Source organism: Dipodomys merriami, unplaced genomic scaffold (assembly GCF_024711535.1).
Source record: "Dipodomys merriami isolate MVZ:Mamm:240054 unplaced genomic scaffold, mDipMer1.0.p SCAF_9, whole genome shotgun sequence".
NCBI classification, from domain to species: Eukaryota; Metazoa; Chordata; class Mammalia; order Rodentia; family Heteromyidae; genus Dipodomys; species Dipodomys merriami.
The window spans coordinates 57,400,804-57,421,484 of record NW_027206512.1 but is presented as its reverse complement, the minus strand read 5'-3'; the positions used below and the strand labels follow the sequence as shown (position 1 = coordinate 57,421,484).

Sequence of the window (20,681 nt, the reverse complement as noted above, 5' to 3'; positions counted from 1 at the left end):
CCCACAACTAAAAATTAAGTATTCACTAAGCTGCCAAAATGTTTAACTCTAAAATATCAATTTATCAACACATAATCCACACATAAGCAGTTACATATTTCTCAACTAAAAGGCAATACAGCAGAATAAACTCTAGTTTTACATCTAGCATACAAAGTTGGAGATTTCTCTTAACTGGGGCCTCGCATTTTCAAACTTACAAGGTCACTATATATTAAAAACACCACTTTCAAGGAAGGTTATATATTTCTATGTGGTAAAACTAAAAGCTTTAATCTTGCAACTTTACATTTCTATCTCTTTCTATCACGTTTTATAGATCCTATCATAACTGATCTTACAAATGTAATCTGTATTTTGCAAACATGTCTCAATCTTAATGTGTTTTACAAAACATTTGTATAGCCTATTCAAAAAGCATAATTACTAAGTCTCAAGTTTTCAGATATCCTTCTTATTTCCATAGGTTTAGTAATAGTTTAGTTTCTTCTCAAGGTTTATAATTTTCCTATCTACTAGATCAAGATATAAAAAACCATCATAGTTCAACTCTACAAGGTTAATTTACTGAACAATTCAGGTAGGATGTATAAAGACACTTTATCAAGATTAAAGCAGTATTCAGCAAACATAGAACTAGTAACTATTTGACAAAGGACTTATGTCCTGAATTTATAATGAACACTTACAAATCCACGATAGCAAAACCCAATTAAGAACATCCAAATGACATGAAAATTAAGACATAAATTTTAAGAAGTTGAAAAAGTGCTCCACACCAGGAAAATGCTATTTAAAGTAAAGTAAAGTGAGATACCATTATATATATAGTAGAATAGCTGGTAACTGACAATCCTAATTACCAACAGTAATGTGGAACAAATGAACTTCCACGACTAGTAAGGAGACTAAAATGATACATCTGGAAAATGGCTTGGTAGTTGCCAATAAATTTTAAATAAAACATTATTCTAGGACCCAGCAATTCTTCTATGAATTTTCTCAAGAGAAATAAAATATGAAAAATGTTTTGCACAAGAATTTTCACAGCACTTTGATTCTCTTGGTACTCATTAATAACTTCTTTCAGAGGAAGTAGTAATAGAGAAGAATAAAAATCATTTTGTGCTTTGAGATAGAACCTTATTTATTACTTTTACCAAGACTAGTCTGGAACTCACTATATTCCTGCCCCTGCCTTCTAAGTTGCTGTGATTACAAGTGTAACCACCATACTCAGAAGGATCATATATCAATTATATATATAGCATATCAATATATATTAATATCTCAATTATATATATTATATTCTCTTACAAGAACACTGTTTTCAAGTTCATGGACCCATGAACTCCTACATATGCAAAACTACACTTGGGACATGATCAATTAAACAAGTCTTTAAAACACTCACATAGTGAACCAAAGGAGGGAGGATATTTTTAGGAGAGAATCACAAAGGCTCCATAGCTATGTGTATATGATCATATAAAATGATGCTTATTGAAATGAACACCAAAAAATGGGAACAAGAGGTTATTTATTTTACTTTTTGTTTTTCTCTTTCATTTTTTTCTGTTTTTCCCATTTTGTTCCTTTTTTTCTTTAAAGAAGTGGTGAACTCTCTGGCAACTTCTTTTATTTATTTTTTTGTAATTTAATTTTATTGTCAAGGTAATGTTTTTGATTGCTGTACCTTTTGTCTTGTATGTTTATCTGATTTAGGAAGGGTAATGCAAAGCATGAAAAGGTGGGACAAAGGGTGAACTAATTCAGTGGTGATACTAACTAGACACAATGTTAAAAATGAACTTTACAACTTGTGGGAGAGGGAAACAGGAAGGAAAGACTGGGAGAAAACGAGGGAAGAGGTGGCACTGTTCAGAAAGAAATGTACTCATTACCCAACTTATGTAACTGTGACCTCTCTGTACAACACTATTACAATAAAAATTTAAAAAAAGAAATCTTACATATGAAACTAGAGGACACTCTGTAGATCTCTAATTTGAGAACTCCAGATCTACAAAGTAAAATGAGAGATGTAATAATTTGACACAGACTATAAGCAGGATTGCAGCAGCAAACTAGTATATGCTGAGTTCCAGTTGTAGGAATAAAATACTATGTTCATTGTTTCATTCTACAATGCATGGTGGAAAGAGTTATGGCAAAGAATAGCTTCTCAGGCAGCACAAATTAGAAGATTCAGAAGTTTCCAATCAGTTTCAGAGAAAAAAACAAAATCTTAAAAAAAAAAATCTATCCCCATCAGGAATCAGTGATGACCACCATAACCAGATTGTCAATACAATAATTATTCTACATCACTATACTCACATGGCACCCCATCCTGCTTAATTCTGCAAGCAATTTTTATACAATGTACTAATACATTCTATCATGTAAAGTAAGTTCAGAATAGTTGCCTCAAGTCTTTTCAGTTGACATAACTACTAGCTATAAGAAATATCAATTAAGATTCAGAATAGAAAGGATAAACCACTTTCTTCTTACAGGGCGCAGTTAGGCAATCTGTTTTAAGTTAGCTCCATGCTCATATTTCTACTCAACAGTCACTGCTATAATGGAAATTTGACTAGAAATTATTTGGAATGCTGAATCATTTCCCATGATAGGTTGTTGTTCTGCTTTTTCAGCACTGGTAGCACTTGCTTTTAAGTAGACTCAATCTCTGACCTGACCATTTAATCTATAATCACCTAGATTGTTAAAGTCAAAGTCCAACTTTCCTGACACTATAGTTTTCGCTATTATACCTGTTAGTATTTAAATATTCTTTTTTTAATATTATTTTATTTTATTTGAGAACATACTGTACAGAGGGGCTACAATTACATGGGCAGGATAATGCATACATTTCTTACCAAGCATTGCAGCCTCCTCCTTTGTTTACCCTTCACCTCCCTTCCCAGCCTCCCCCCTCCCCCCACCCAATTATACCCCCCTCCCCCCCCCCCCCCGACATTGTAAAGCTGGTTTTGACATGACATTTGGTACTTCTCATTGTTGCAACAGGTCCACCTGAATCCTTAAACGACTTGTTTGCCCCCATCTCCTCCACATGTTATACTGACATCAAATATAGTGAAAGCGGGGGTTACACTGTGGGGGAGGGACATACAAAGCAACAAAGAAATAATCTTATAAATGCGTTAGAAACATATGCATGAAAGAAACGAAAACATTAAAATACATATTTAAGGGTTCATTTTCCTAACATCACATTATCTGACCTTTTCTGCTTGACTCATACCCATACTAGATATTGCAAATAAGGGAAACCATGGGACCTATGCTTCTTTGGGCCTGGCTTACTTCACTTAATATAATTTTTTCCAAGCCTTTCCATTTCCTAACAAATGGGGAAATGTCATTCTTTCTGATGGAGGCATAGAATTCCATTGTGTATATATACCACATTTTCTTGATCCATTCATCTACTGAGGGGCATCTGGGTTGGTAGTATTTAAATATTCTTGAACACTGACTCACATTCTGGCCTTTGTAAGTCTCAAAGAGTAAAATATATCTTAAGAGCAAAAGTTGAATGCACTTTGAATGTAAATATATATTTCTTATAAAATGCACATAATACGGTTATGAGCCAAACAAAGCTTAGAACATACTTAGAGGAAGGCTCATCAAAGATAGAATCTCCTGTAACTACTATTCTACTTTTGAGATCTAACTTACACAAAGCTTTATAGCAAATTGACTTAACTGGGCCATATAAACTGCAATATGTCAAAAACTTTTGAATACAAATCAATGTTCCATTACATTATATTTGGTTTACTTGGTATGACAAGGCTCATCTGAAGTACAGCAAGGGTAATAGTGTTATTATCAGTCTGAACATTAAGTCCCATAAAAGTTGTTTTTCCTTTTCATTATTAAAAAAAGTATGAAACAGCTTAAAAGATGGCATCAAGAGTTCTTGTATATCCATCTTCCCGTTTTCCTCTAATATTAACATTCTGTTATAATTAAGGTACATTTATTATCACTGGTCTAATACTATTAACGATAGTCCTTACTTGAAAAATCACTAGATTTTTCAAGAATGTAGATTTTTTAAGAATGTCCTTTTCTTCTCTAGAATTTAAACTAGGATGCCACAATGTACTGAGTTGTTAGGTAAATGTCATTTAAGTAATTTAGAAATAATTGAAAGTAAAGAAGATGTATAGGTTAAATGCAAACATAAGGGACCTGAGCACTTCAGAATTTTCATTATCTGCAACGATACTGCAAATTAATTTCTCTTGGACACCAAGGGATGACTATATATTTAGAAATAAGTATATTTATGTATTTTATATTTATAATTAAAATTCCATTCAACATGTGAATATCGTATAAAAATCTGAAAGTACAGATGTTATTAAATTTCTTTGTCCTAAGGAGCTCATTTTAAATAATAGCATCTAAAACTGACAATGGTCAAAGTCATTTTAGAGTCAAAATTTTAAAAAACTATTAAAAACTCCTCTCTATATACATGAATTGCATGAAATTAATGTACTGTTTACATCATTTAAGTTCTTCCAGTCCAGAAATTACTGTGCATTAAAACATGAGGCATGTAGAATATAAGAGCTATGAGAAAAAGAGTAAACTAATTTATCTCCCAGGCAGAAGATTCTATAGAGTATACTCTGACTAAATGGAAAGATAGTTAGACACCCAAATGCTTGTCAGTTAACAGATTTCTGTTCTATTTTTTATTGTCACCTGTCACGGCACATAAAATTCAAGCTCCATTCTGCATATATAACATTTCAAGAGTTCTAAGTTGTTGTTTTTTGCCTGGAGTTAGTAAAAAGAATCACAGGGAAAAGGTCAGAGAAGACAAACATTTCTTCCTTGAAGGATGGCTTAGAATTCATTACACACATATGAGCACCGTTATATATTACAGACTGTGATAGACAATTTGCTCCAGGAAAGTTAGAATGAACTTGTGACTTTAAATGAGCATCATTATTCCACAATACTGTGAATTTCCGGAAATTAAGTAATCACTTAATCACAATCAAAAAAAAAAAAAAAAAAAAAAAAAGAACCTTGGGGAAGGGAGGGAGGGAGGGGATGGTAGGGGGAAAACAATGGAGGGGGTAACAATGTTCAAGAGGAAGTGGAAGTGTACTCATTACCTCACTCATGTAACTGTAACCCTCTGTATAGTATCTTTACAATAAAAAAAAAAAAGAATTCATTACACAAAGAGGAAATGAATAGCAAAACATGACAGTAAATTTAAGTATGATAGGATTTCATCTCACCCAGGTGTAGATACAAATCAGCAAAATTAAGTCAAAAATTTTTAACAAGTGGAGAATGGTAGCTTTTTAAAGTAAATGGTTCAGAATAGTGGTCTTTAATAAATAGAAAAGCAGGGACAAAATAAATATATGGAGGGCTATAGTAAAGCCAAGAAAATACGAACACCATTATTGTCAATATTTAAAAAAAATCTTCAAGATTTTTAAATATGGAATTGAATGGACCTAGAACACTTAGCTATCATCAAATATTCAGTGTGAGGTTTCTAGTCAAGAGAAATGGCATATGCATTTTTCATACAACGAACCTAGGATACAGAATAGGGTAAAACCTATTACTTTCAAGGGAATAGGAGAGGGAAAAGTTACTCAACATTTGTTGGGAATAAATTCTACATGAAGGAGTTGGGAAGGTGGCTCAGTGGTAGAGCACTTGTCTTGCATGCATGAGGCCCTGGGTTCGATTCTTCAGCACATATAAGCAAAAAGAAAAAAGCCGGAAGTGGCGCTGTGGCTCAAGTGGTAGAGCGCTAGCCTTGAGCTGAAGAGCTGAGGGACAGCACCCAGACCCAGAGTTCAGGCCCCACGACCAGACCCCCCCCCCAAAAAAAAAATTCTACATGAAGTATGAGTGGGAAAATATAAAATAAAACACTGTCAAAGAGTTCATAATTTGACAGAAGACACAGATAAATTCTGATTGAAAATGTTTTTCCATAGGAAAAAAAAAGTTTAGGATAGGAGAATGTAGGAGATGTCAAAAGGAATGCCTACTGTTTTCCATTGTAATACATATTCTTTGAAATTCTTGTGTGGTTATCGCTGGAAGAACAACAATATCAACCTCAAAAATTGGTAAAACAAAAAAAGATAAAAAAGTTGGCAAAACAGATTTTCTTATCATCCTATTACTTTGTCTAGGGCTTCAGTTAATGGTTGAAGCTGGTCCATGCATTCAGTCAGGTATGGACGAGCTTGGGATATTTGCACTTCACCTCTTCAGTCAATTCGCTATAGTCTAAGTTAGCTCACAACCAAACATCAACAGGAACTAAAGCCTCTCTCTCTTTTTACTATCAAATTTCACTCTAGTAACATTATAATTACAATAATTATTATTATTTGCCAGTCTTGGGGCTTGAACTTGGGTGCTGAGCCACTCTGTACTCAAGGCTGGTGCTCTACCACTTTTGGCTTTTTCTGAATAATAGAATGAGTCTTACAAACTTTCCTGCCCTTAGCTGGCTTTGAATGGTGACCCTCAGATCTCAGCCTCCTGAATAGTTAGGATTACAGGTGTGATCCACCGGTGCCCAGATAATTATTATTTATTTATTTGTCAATTGTGGGGCTTGAACTCTGGACCTGAGCACTGTCCCTTAGCTCTTCAGCTCAAGGTAAGCACTATACAACTTGAGCCACAGCACCACTTCTAGATTTCCAGTGGTTTATTGGAGATAAGCATCTCACAGACTTTCCTTCCCTGGATGTCTTTGAACTGGATCCACAGCTCTTAGCCTCCTGAGTAGCTAGGATGACAGGTGCAAGTCATTGGCACTGGGCATGGCCAATTACTTTAGGACTGCCTTTTTTTATTTTATTGATTGCTACTGGTAATCCCTAATTACCTATAAGGTCAGTATTTGTTTACATTATAGAGTGTGTTCTTAAGTTTAACTACGACTTGTTTATAGGCAAACAGGGATAAATGTCAGTAAAGCCCTTCCCTGCTTTCAAGGAACTTTAAAAGAATACAAATATTCTGTAAAACCAAAACAACTGGGAATAGAAACTACTTCCTACAAATCCAACCTGCAATTTTTCAAAATTGATAGTATTTTAATCTTGTAAATGGATCTCTTTACAGAATTTATTGCTTGAAAACATTTTTTTACATCAGTCACCAAGTATGGTTTACAAAATTGTCTCTGTTCTGAAATTTTCTATGCTCCTCTCATATTTGTCTCACAGCATGTATCTCTCTATAGTACTACATATCTAGCGTATGCGTGAGAGTTGAACACAGTTTCAATCTGGTTTGTAGTAAGAGCTTAGTAACTCTTTGTTGAGTGAATTAGTAAATGACAAATTTGTGTTACACAAAGCAAGCAGTTAAAAACTAGTAAGTTAAAAGACTTTATGAAAGTGTCTGCTATAAATATATAGGTTTCAATAACAACAATAAAGGGAACATTAAGAGAAGAGACCAAGGGAATTTGATAAAAGATCACAGGTTCGGAATTTCTAAGTTCCAGACCCTTGCTGACAGGGTTTGGAGGCAGAAGCAGGAAGATCGGAAGGAAGAGGTCAGACTGAGCTACACTGCAAGATGCTGAAAAAGACAAAAGAAGAAAGAAAAAAGAAAAAGGCAAAAAGTTGAAAATTTTGGATGGCTTAGTAGTTTCTTTAAATTGTTTCAGGTTAAGAATGATCTTACCAGAAATGTGAGTCTTAGATGTCTTTCTGATTAAAAATATATTCTTAAAATATGACTAACATTATATAGACATATGGTAAAAAACAAGATGAAAATGTTCTTGAGCATATCTCAATGCAGCTGATAGTAGTGTGTGGATTATTTTATAATACTAACATACAGTGCCCTGAGAGGTAAAGGGCAAGGTACATGGAGAAATTCCAAGTGTGACCACAGAGTGTGACCACAAAGGAACATGTGGAAGGAAACAAAAAGGCCTAAAAGATTCCTATCAAATTTACATAATGACTCAAAGATGCCTATATTTAGAGAAAAGCAATCTAAGCACATGAAAATGCTAAGTAATCATTTCTAAGAAATGAAATGACTTATCATGGATCATAATCCAATTAGCTAGTAAACTGAGTTAGTGTTTATTTCTTTTTATAATATAAAGCTTAAACAGTAAGAATTTGAATAGAAAAGGTTTTAAAAAAGGGGATATGGAAAATTGTGTAAAGTCTGGCTATGAATTTTAAAGGAAAAGATTGGCTAAAAATAGCTTTCAAATAACTGCATTAAATCTATAAAAATCTTTGTGGAAACAAAGATAAAAACCACCTCTCTACAATGAATTTTGAAAGATTTTTGAAACAGTATACAAAACTAGTTCAAAATTTACCTTTGTACTATAATAATATTTCTCTCCATTTGATGTGTTCAATTCTGAGCAAGTTTATTTTTACTTGCTTTTAATTACAAGGGATTCTCTGAGCTATATTTAGTTGAAGTAGTAAGTTTTCTTCATTCCTAAGAAGGTGTTATACCAGTGGAATTCCTGTAATATGTTATTATATACTATCCTATAGCCTATAATTGACTATTATAAAGGAACTAAGCCAACACAAAAGAAACAAAAAATGACATTATTTATCTTTGTTGAGCTTTACTGTCCCTACCTATTAATACAATAGTAACAGTGTCTACTTCTTAATATGGTTTTGGAATTAAGTCACGTGTTCATTCATAATAGATGACATCAATATCATCAGTTCATCAATATCAACAGTTTATATTTGTCATTAGCAACATTCAACTTTTAAATTAGGATACATATTAAACAACTTACAATAATATATTACAGGATTTATTTTTGGCAAGATGATCAGCTGAATCTATCATCAGTTCACTAAAATAAGAAACATTTAAAACAATATGAATACTACCAATATCCAGATTTCTAAAAAATGGTTAAGTTCGATAAAATGTCAAAAACAAAGCGTAACTAACAAAATGTTTCATAAACTTTTATCTGCTACATCAAAAACTTTTTTTTGTCTTTAAAAATATATTTCTTGGTCTGGGAATGTGGCTTACTGGTAGGGTGCTTGCCTAGCATGCATGAAGCCCTAGATTCGATTCCTCAGTACAACATAAACAGGAAAAGCTAGAAGTGGCATTGTGGCTCAAGTGATAGAATGCTAGCCTTGAGCAAAAGAAGGTGAGGGAGAGTGCCCTGAGCTCAAGCCCCAGGATTAGGGGGAGGATATATGTGTGTGTGTGTGTGTGTGTATGTGTGTATGTATATATATGTATATATGTATATACACATACATGTGTATATGTATATATATACATACACACATACACATAAATACATATACACACATCTCCTTCAAAAAAGAGTTAATAGTAAACTCAAAAAACAAACTATTTAATGGAGTTAAGACCATTTCAAAAACTGTTATTTCCTACACTCCTCTTGATCAGAGCATATTGGAAATCTCTAAAATGATTCTATTGATGGAAACAACACAAATGACAAAAAAATAAACAAACAGAAAAGCTCATGTTTAAATCCAGAAAGTAATGATGGTCTACACATAAAGGAATTAAGAAAGGTAAGACCTGAAATAAAGCAAAAACACAAATATGAATCTTTAATTTTAAAACTGTGCAATCTTTCAGAGAATCTTGAAGAAGACCAAGAAATTCCCAAACGGAGAGGTCACTAAATATCCAAGAACACTCACCCAACCATTGGTAGGCGACCTCTTGGAGACCCAGATGCTTGAATTAGCTGAAATAGTACCAAGTTTTTACTGATTACTCTTAATAGGGCAATGGAGCACAGGTAATCTCCATACTATTAAAATTCATGGTCATTACTGTTGATAATTCTATTTACTATTACAAATGACACAAAGGAAAAGATTAACTAGTGAAACATAAAGAAAATGTGTTTTTAATTTCCTTTAGATCTCCTAGTGATATAAACATGATAATAAAGTATGTTGATAATATACAGCACAATACTAAATTTTCTAAATTAAAACATTATGGAATTCTTTAAGAAAGGGTATAAAATATTTTTACAGTAGTTCATATATTGATACTTTTGAGAAGTTTATCTAGTTGGTTTTTTTGGCAGGGGTTTGAGCTCACGATCTCACACATGCTAGGTAGGTGATGCTTTACTGTTGAGCCATGTCTCCAGTCCTTTCCTGTCAGGTCACACCTAGACCATGATCTACATATTTTAGGCTTCCTATTGTTGATGGGATCACAGGCCAGCACCATCATACCCAGCTTCTTTCCATTGAACTGGAACATCACAAACAAAACCAGGCTAGCCTGGATTTAAGATCCTCCAATCTCAGCTTCCCATGAATTTGGGATAATAGCTGTGTACCACCATACCTAGCTACTGGTTGTGAAAGAGTCTTCATATATGCCTAGGCTCTTGAACCACAACCACCCAATCTGTTTCCCAAGTAACTAGGATTATAGGTGTGAGCCACTGGCACCTCATCGATAAATTTGTATAATGCAAATTCTCCAACACTAAGTACTTAACACATAGGAAAAGGTTTTTAGTTTGCTGTGCTCACGGATGCCAGTGGCTCACACCTGTAATACTAGCTACTCAGGAGGCTGGGATCTGAGGATCATGGTTCAAAGCCAGCCCGGGCAGGAAAGACCGTGAGACTCCTATCTCCAATAAACCACTAGAAAACCAGAAGTGGCACTGTAGCACCTTGAGCTGAAGAGCTGAGAGACAGCACCCAGGCCCAGAGTTCAAGCCCCACGACTGACCAAAAAAAAAAAAAAAGTTTATAACTTTAGGACTTTAAACTTTACCAATCAGTACTCATATTTCAACCAACTAAGGAACCTCTACACTTAATATTAAACAAGACTCTCTTCTGATAGGTCTAGAATTTATGATTCTTTTAGTGTTACTGGAGTTTGAAATCAGAGCCTTGTGTTTGCCAAGCAGGCATTCTAGCACTTGAGACACTCCTTCAGTCACTTCATATTTTTTATGCCCAGGCCAGCCTGGATTGCAATCTTCCTATTTGTACTTCCTGGTTGCCACTGAATCCAGCCATTGTCTTTCTTTTTAGGATGACAGTGTGTGCCATCATACCTAGCAATTGGTTGAGATATAGTCTCTTGAACTTTTAGGACTGGGATGGCCTCAAACCACAAGGCCTCCCATGTAGCTAGTATTACAGGCTTAACCCCATTATGCTTGGCTCATAGGTAAACAATATTTTTTAACATTATTGATTATAACATCGAAGTTATCAACTTAATGGAAAGTTTAATGATACTTAACTGAAAAGAGTGGTAAAAGAAAGTCAACACCTACATGAAAATCTCTAGAGCTGAATGACAGAATAAAAAATAAATACTTATTCCAAAAGTTCAAATAGAAGAGAAATTGTAAAGTGCTACCACAGGAATGGCCAAAGACAAGCAAGAGTCTATATTTCTTTATTTTCCCCATAAGATAAAAAATACTTCTGATTGACAAATGTGTGTCAAGTAAGATAGTAAGTAAAACAAGACCTATTTGGTTTGAATAGTTTAGACATATGAGTAAAAAAAGAACAGACTTACAAATTATCAAGTATGTACAGACAACCTAACAAATAAAGAGTGGAGTTACATGTCAGCAAATACACTCCAAACCTGGCTAATAAGAGATTTAAATATATTAGTAGGGATACTAATACAATTCATCCATATCTTATTAAATATCCAACAACTTCTGAAGTCCTTAAAACAGCAATTAAATAAAGAAAGCCAGACACAATTTTTTAAAATTGTCTCTAGAAGAGAAAGAAACTATATGGGTATAGTCAGGGAAAAATCTGAAAATAGGATATCAAAAGGAACTGTCTAATACAAGACTAACACAAGAGTGACCAAGACTCCAGCTAGCCCTAAAAATATGAGAAGAAAGTAAGAAGAATTAATAAAGTAGGGGTTAGAAAAAAAATTTCACAAGAAAAATGCAATCACTTCAGATTTCTACTACAAAATTTAAATGACAAAGCATACAAATATTACCTTTCTTTCGAAAGAGTGCATTTAGGTAACTTTCTGCTTGGCATTCAATCTTATCAGTGTTGGACTGGTCCTGAGATGATAGCTCCTCCGTTGGTGTTGACTGTGAAGAATCCAGTGATGGCATACAATCCTGAAATCATTTTTAAAAAATCACTTTTTAAATAAGGAATTCCATTAATGATGTCAAGTTTTAAAAAAGTTTCCTGTTTGAAAAAGAGAAAATTCTATTAAAGGAACAAAATATTGGGGACAAGAGTCTGAAAAAAGAAATTTTGTCCTGGGTACTGGTGGCTCATGCCTGTAATCCTAGCAACTGAGGAGACTGAGCACTGGGGATTGCGGTTCAAATTCAGACCAGGTAGGAAAGTCCATGAGACTCTTACTTTCAGTTAACCATAAAAAGCCAGAAGTGGAGCTGTGACTCAAGTGGTAGAGTGCTGGCCTTAAGCAAAAAAGCTCAACAACAGTATTCAGGCCTTGAGTTCAAGCCCCAGGACCGGTAAATACATACAAAAAGAAGCTATATCAGGGGGCACCAAAATAGGCTTTAATGCTTTAGCAAAATGACATATTTTTTTAATGTATTAAAAAAGGAGAACAAATTAAAATATAAGATGTACTACTGAATGAATTCATTATATGATATGCCAGTAACATAATCTCTTACCAGAGTTTTAACAATAAAGTGGATATATAGAGCCACTAGTCTGAACAAAAGCTGTATGGATTTTGAAATTCTTTTTCTTAGCTCTTCTCACAATAGCATATAAAGAATCCATATTTCCTACCATATAAGATACTAGATACACAAATTCATGACCCATATGTATAGACAATATGTAGATATTTGGTAGCCAAAACACTTCAGCAAAGGACTAAAAAAAAATAGTGGCATATTATCCTGGGAAATCAGGTTATAAAGTTACCTCAGACCAAAGTAAGCCTCTAAGTTAAACTCTGGGAAGTGAAATACCAAACTAGTCTAAAAGTAAATTTAATGATTCGGGGGGGGGGGGGGTAAAAGGGAAACAAATGTAGAATGAGTGAAAAAAAGTTGAGTTTTGAAAAAACAGAACTGTAACAATTGTGCAGTTAGTATAAAAGTAATTTCATGGCATTAAAACTTACACTGACTGCTTCTCTCTGTAAGTTGCAAAATGAACATTTTTCATCCATAGACCAGTCAGTCAGCTCTTCTGGTTCACAGTCTTTAAAAGAGGGAAAAATATTCGTTAAAGATTTAGCTTTGTTAAAACCAATACAATTATCACTTTCTGATCGCATGTAGAAAGACATGAACAGAGAAGGCCTTAGGAAGAGTAATCTTACACTGTTACGTGAAAAAGTAGCAAGAAAAATGAGTTAGTAATAAATTAAGTTTTCAAACAACAAGCTTTTACTATTACTTGGCCTGAAAGATTCAACTTATCACTGTATATTATTTTTATTTTCCAAATGAAAAAAATCTGAAGGAAGAAGTTATAAGGAGGAAGAGAATTTTGCACATCATGAAAATAAAATAAAGTATAAAAAGACCTCAGCACCAAAATCAATAGAAGTGAGAACATGGGATAAGCCTTAAGAAAATAAGCAAGAATCCATAGATCAAAAATCAGATCAAGTATTTATTGTCAGTGGCTTTGCTACTAGAAAGCAGAAATTAGGAAAACAAATATACATTCAGTACAAAACAGATTTTTTTTCTCAGAAGACTATTTTTTTTGTAATACAATGTTTTAATTGTATTAGAAAGTTTCTAGAAAAAAAACATTTCTGCTGAGGGTATCTTAAAGCTGTAATTCTCAACTATATTTCAAAATACTGATTTTCAAAATTAAAGCCTGGAGCACAACAAACCTCTAAATTTTTTTCCTAAATACATTTAGGAATACATTCAATCACAAAACGTTTGTCCTCTAAGGAGAACTCGGTAACTAATTTGAAAAATGCTGGATGGCCACATATATTTTCTCACATGCTTTGTAAAAACAAGTTGAATACAAGTCTGTATTAGAATACACAGAAAATAAAGCTTACTTTTCTTAGAATGATAATGAATAAAAAATACTGGCTAGAGTCATCTCCTAGAACCCTTCTTCAGTAACCCAAATGCAGAGACAGAAGATCACAGAATCTGGTTAGATTATAACAATAGTAAAACAGTTATCACTACCATTTACACGAATCTGGAAGGCACTGAAAATGAGAACATAAGATAATGTGTATTTAATAGGAAGACAACTAAACTTGAAATATTTGAAAAACCTCTGATGGTCACACATCATTAGCTGCACTATTTTTAAGCCAAAAGTTTTAATTACCGTGTATGCAAAAATAAGCTACATCTTTTTAGATCAAATGAAAATGTGTTGTTGTTTTGTTTTGGTTGTGAGTTTTGAACTCAGGGCCTGGGCACTGTCCCTGAGCTTTTCTGCTCAAGGCTAGTGCTCTACAGCTTTGAGCCACAATGCCACTTCTGGTTTTCTGGTGGTTAACTGCAGGTAGGTCTCAAAGACTTTCCTATCCAAGGTGGCTAAAACCATGATCCTCAGATCTTAGCTTCCTGAGAGGCTAGGATTACAGGAGTGAGCTACCAGCGATCAACTAATTTTCATCTTCTTGATCGGAGACCATCATCACATATGTATGTTCTTGAATACAAGATCATGCAGTGTCTCTTACTAGGAAAGCTGAGCTTTCCAACCAATAAATAAATGAGGAAGAAATGACAACGTGTCATTCTAAAGCTGAGGCTTTAAAATAGGCATTCAATTTCCTGCAGTCCTCTTGATCTTCCACCATTCAACAAATCTTGTCCCAAATAGAGTAGTCTGGGACCTGGAGTTACATGGAGAAGACATGATCACTATCCATACCCTAAAGTTCACAGGACTCAGATTTATTTATCAGTCTGCTATAGATTTTGAAGCTATTTGTCATGCAGTATTCTGGTAGCAAAATCAATACTTACATGCTAAGCAAAAAATAATTTTGATAAGTCAAGAAAGTTTATTTGGTGGAAGAGACAGTACTGGGTTCTGATCACCTGTCTTAAAGCATGTGATCCATGTCTCAAGCCCTTTTTACTTTATTTCTGAGATATGGTCTCACATTTTGTCTAGCAAAAGCCTGAACCATAATCCTCCTATTTAGGTTTCCTGTTACAGTGGCATGATCAGTCTGCACCACTATGTCTATTTTCTATTAATCTGAGGTCTTATAAACTATTTTTCTTGGGGTTGGCATTGAACTATGATCTTCCTGATCTTACTGTTCAGAGTGGCTAGGATTATAGGCATAAGCTACTGTTTCCCAGCTGGGTCAAAGAAATCTTACTATTTTCTTTTTTTCCCCTCAATCATGGCTTCATAAAAGAAATACAGCACTAAGATTTTTTTAAGACTACTTGGCAGCCTGAAATTTCAATAATAAATATACTGATACAAGGATAGTAAATTTAGATTAAGACAATTACCAGTTTTAAGATAAAAACCAAGGCATGGGGCTGGGAAGGTGGCTCAGTGGTAGAGCGCTTGCCTTGCATGCCTGAGGCCCTGAGTTCGATTCCTCAGCACCACATAAGCAAAAAGAAAAAAATCCAAAGTGGCACTGTGGCTCAAGTGGTAGAGTGCTAGCCTTGAGCTGAAGAGCTGAGGGACAGCGCCCAGGCCCAGAGTTCAGGCCCCACGACCGGACCCAAAAAAAAAAACAAAACAAGGCATGCTAAGAGCGTGTCATTTACTTTAGCTAATTTAGTAGGAATTCTCCAAGGAACAAAAAATGAACTGAAATAAATGCCTACACAGATAGACAGCATCGAATAATGAAATACAGAAAAGGTCTCAAATTCAATATTTTGTAATTACTTTAAAAATATTTAATGATTACTCTAACTTTTGAGCCCTAAAAGATGATGGGGTAAGCAGATTTTGAAAAATCAACTACATATCAGATTTCTCCTTTTCCTAAGATTATCTTTCCAGTTCATTAAAAAATGCACACTTTATTTTCAACATCCGACACTGAATCAGATGTTCCTCTCAAAAACAAACTATCTTCCTTTTTGAAATTAATTAATAAGGTAGAAGCTTAAGACTTGTTAAATAATGCACCCTACAATAACAGACTTACAAGGAAGAGGAAATATTGTAACAAAAACTGATAGTAAATGACTGACATAGGTCAAGCTTTCCACTATTATACTCTTATACTTAAAGTCTAGTTCCAATTATTTTATCGAATCTATCTCCAAAGTTAATGGACTTTGAAATCAAAGAACCTTCGTTCTAAAGCAGGGAGTTCTCTACTAATCCTATGTGACCACTGGCAAATAAACTTTTATAGGGTTCAGCATTCTCATTTGAAAAAGCAAATTTGTTTGCTTAGAAAAATCTAAAGCCGGGCACAGGTGGCTCATGCCTGTAATCCTAGCTACTCAGGAGCCTGAGATCTGAGGATCCCGGTTCAAAGCCAGCCTGGGACAAGACTCTTATCTCCAATAAACCACTAGAAAACGGGAAGTGGCGCTGTGGCCCAAGCCATAGAGCGCTTGCCTTGAGCTGAAGAGCTGAGGGACAGCACCCAGACCCAGAATTCAAGCCCTATGACCAACACACACACACACACACACACACACACACACACACACACACACACACACACACACACACACACACACACACACACACACACACACACACACACACACAATTAAAAACGAAGATACTGAAATTCAAAAGATGCTACTTTCATTTTATTCTAAATGTTTTAATTCTTTCTAGTATACATCGTTACTAGGACATAAATTAGTTTCCCAAATCAAATGACAGTAAAAAGCAAAAGAAGGAAATTAATAAGCTATATATTTTATGGAGATCACAAACAGGAATTATGGAGAAAGAATGTCAAAGATAGACAATACAATTAAAATAATTTTTCAGCTTAGGTTATAGTACAGTGGTACAGTTATTGAAAAACTTTATAGTGCTAGTTACAAATGCAAAATTATATAACATAACTCATGTCATGGTTAAAAAAACTTAAAAACCTTAAAGCTTTTGATCTATTATCTAGAATAATCCACAGGAACTCTATAAATTTCAAGGGATAGTGAAAAATTGTGTGTTTACATATGCACCAGTAAGATATCATTCCCATCCTAAGGTTTAAGAGAATACAAAGTTATATGAATAACAGGATTTTAAGTTTGAGATCTCCAATAAAATTCCCTTTGTGTTTTGCTAATTTTATAAAACTGGAGAAAGTTCATTAATGCTCATACTATTCTATTATTATATATTATAGTTCAATATTATTAGTTCAATATCACTGAAATGACCTGATCATTTCTCCTTTCAAATACAAATAAAATGAATTAGGATATGACATACATGTATATGTTTATATATATATGTATATATATATGTGACACACACACACACACACATACACACACACACACACACACACACACACACACACACACACACACACACACACACACACACACACACACACACACACACACACACACACACACACACACACACACACACACACCTTCATTTTCTTTAAATTGACTCTATTTCCGGACCATTAATAAAATCTACAACACAACTTTGAATAGATGAATACATCCCAACTACAGATATAAAATACTTTACTGAATACACCCTGTTTTAAAATAAATAGCAAATTAAAAAAGAATAATCTTTTTTTTGGGGGGAGGTCTGGTCGTGGGGCCTTGAACTCTGGGCCTGGGCATTGTCCCTCAGCTCTTCAGCTCAAGGCTAGCGCTCTACCACTTGAGCCACAGCGCCACTTTTGGCTTTTTCCTTTTTGCTTATGTGGTGCTGAGGAATAGAACCCAGGGCCTCAGGCATGCAAGGCAAGCACTCTACCACTGAGCCACCTTCCCAGCCAAAAGAATAATCTTAAAAGGACTATAATGTACAGTAAAACCACTGTGTTGTTAGCTGTGTGTGTTTTGGCTTTACACATATTGATCAATTTATCTTAGGAAGACTATCCTAGTAATTCATGGGAGCCTGAATTTTACCAACCTAGTCTTGATAAACATTAGATTTTTAGATACTTTCTATTTGGTGGCAAACTTAAATTGGAATACATTGAAATACTTTGGGAGCATAATCTGATCCTAAGTAACATACTGTACTCAATTTTTTAAAATTATATAAAACATTAAGGAAATCTTAATGCATAGACAATAAAAGTAAATTATTATAATTTTTGGCACACAGGAGAAAAAAATCTATCAGTATGGATTAAGGACAAATTTAAAACAAAATGGGAACCATAAGATGAAGTAAATACTTAAGAATATCTTTTAGATGTAACAATTGAAAACAAAATCGAAGGCAAGTTAGACCCAATACGAAATGTATTGTTTAAATTCTGTTACTAGTCATCAATATCATTAATACCAATATTATATATTCAGGAGCCTTTACCTTGACCAGTGGTTTAATATTGGCCCAAACCTATGCTAGCAGAGTTATGTTTATAGACATAAACATAAAATTGCATTGCCTTAATAAGTTTAACTTTCCAAAACTCAGAAGAAAAAAAAAGGCCTGACTTTTAATCAATATTCTTTAATAAAAATTTTATACCCTTAAAAAAAAGAACAATTCCAGCTCTGCATGTATTAGGAAAAGAGTCCTAGTCACAACAGTTAAGGAAAACCCATTCTATAAGCCCACTGAAAAATAGGTTCTTCTATCCACAACTGTTTCACACATAAACAGAAAAGAAAGACTAGAAAGTATAAAACAATAAAAATTTGGAGGGAGTACATTTTTAGTGTTTCACTAAAAGAATAAAAGTATATGAATATAAAAAAGATTTTTGGAAGACATTTAATTCAGCACTTATTTAATTCAGTTTAAATAATTAAATATGATTAGTATAATTAAATTGAGGCACATTTGCATAATTGATTCATTTAAATACTGTATAAAAATAAGACAGAACTTGTAGTCTACAGAATAAAAATAAAATTATACTAACTTTAAATTTTGATTTATTGGGGCTGGGAAAGTGGCTCAGTGGTAGAGCGCTTGCCTTGCATGCCTGAGGCCCTGGGTTCGATTACTCAGCACCACATAAGCAAAAAGAAAAAAGCTGGAAGTGGCGCTATGGCTCAAGTGGTAGAGCACTAGCCTTGAGCTGAAGAGCTGAGGGACAGCGCCCAGGCCCAGAGTTCAGGCCCCACGACCGGACCCCCCCCCAAAAAAAACTGATTTATTGTGGTATTTTAAAAATGGGTAGGTACAGAATATTTTGATTGTATTCATTTAAAAGTATTTTCTAAGTAAAAGACCAAACTTCATAGAACAACCATTTTTCATTTGTTAAATGGGACAGGATATTAAAACTTTACAATAAAAAATTTTAAATTACCTTCAAATAAACTGAGGTCTCTTCGTAGCCGTGGTCCATAAAGCCCTTCTAAGATACTCTCAAAACCTGTGTTTTTAAAGACAGAAAGGAGTACTAAGTACTGGAAAAGTTCCATTTTTATCAGAATAAAAATTTCATATCAACCAGGAAATAATTCAAAATACTATTATTAGTGCTGTTTTGCCCCTAGTTTAATTAAATTGAACTAGACAATATATAATAAAAATAGCTATACAATATCAAAAATCATAGGTATAAAGAAATTATAAAATATTCAAATGAAAATATACATAGTAATTTAAAAATCGATGTCACTTTAAAACATCTATGTCACTTAAAATATTCCTTCAGTAAAATACGTTTGCACACCATGTACCATTTGGGTCAATGAACGTATGGTGGTGGTCCCATAACACTGTTATGGAGCTGAGAAATTAAGCAGAACTTATTATTTTACCTTTTCTAAATTTCAATACTTATACAAATACTTATCATTGTGTTAAAACTGCCTAAAGTGCTGGGTGCTGGCGGCTCATACCTATACTCCCAGCTACTCAGGAGGCTGAGATCTGAGGATCCTGGTTCAAAGACAGCCCAGGCAGGAAAGTACGTGAGACACTTATCTCCAAATAACCACCAGAAACCTGTAAGTGGCACTGTGGCTCAAGTGGTACAGCGCTTGCCTTGAGCCAAAGAGCTCAGGGACAGTGTCCAGGCCCAGAATTCAAGCCCCACGACTGGCAGCATTCAGTATAGTAAAATGCTGTACAGGTTTGAGGCCTGAGACTCATAGGCTATACCTTTGGCTTTGTGCAAATACATTCTACGTTTGTTCACACAATGATATAAATCACCTAACACATTTCTCAGAATGGATTGTGCTATTAAATGATGCATGAATGTATTATAAACAGATCTGTTATATAGTAATCTTGTGAAGAAGGAAAGTTTCTTATAGATGACATGTATTAGCATACTTTTAAAAAATATAGCATCTTTAATTGACAAGAATAAGTGAATGTTTATGGGTACAAACTACTGCTGTGAAAAATGTACTTTAAAATTACTTTAAAAATTAAGACACAGAATTTGTTCATTGCTATGGACTGCTTTAACCTTCAAGGATAAAATCAGTGAAAATTTTATCTAATAAAATCCTAGTTTAATATGTTTTG

At 34.1% G+C, this 20,681-nt stretch overlaps 1 protein-coding gene across 10 annotated transcripts in view; it reads right to left on the bottom strand.

Annotated features, from left to right (window-relative positions):
• Window positions 1-20,681, bottom strand: part of Lcorl (ligand dependent nuclear receptor corepressor like) — a 104,324-nt gene that overhangs the window by 55,089 nt on the left and 28,554 nt on the right. For 8 of the 10 annotated variants that reach the window (XM_070013093.1, XM_070013088.1, XM_070013087.1 and 5 more), the window contains exons 2-4: window positions 19,507-19,572; window positions 13,213-13,292; window positions 12,085-12,214 (exon numbers count right to left, since the gene is read on the bottom strand). In XM_070013093.1, the coding sequence (XP_069869194.1) occupies window positions 12,085-12,214; window positions 13,213-13,292; window positions 19,507-19,572 (276 nt within the window). Of the gene's footprint in view, window positions 1-9,758; window positions 9,806-12,084; window positions 12,215-13,212; window positions 13,293-19,506; window positions 19,573-20,681 lie in introns of those variants that run through there. The other 2 variants (XM_070013096.1, XM_070013089.1) reach the window with 2 other exon arrangements.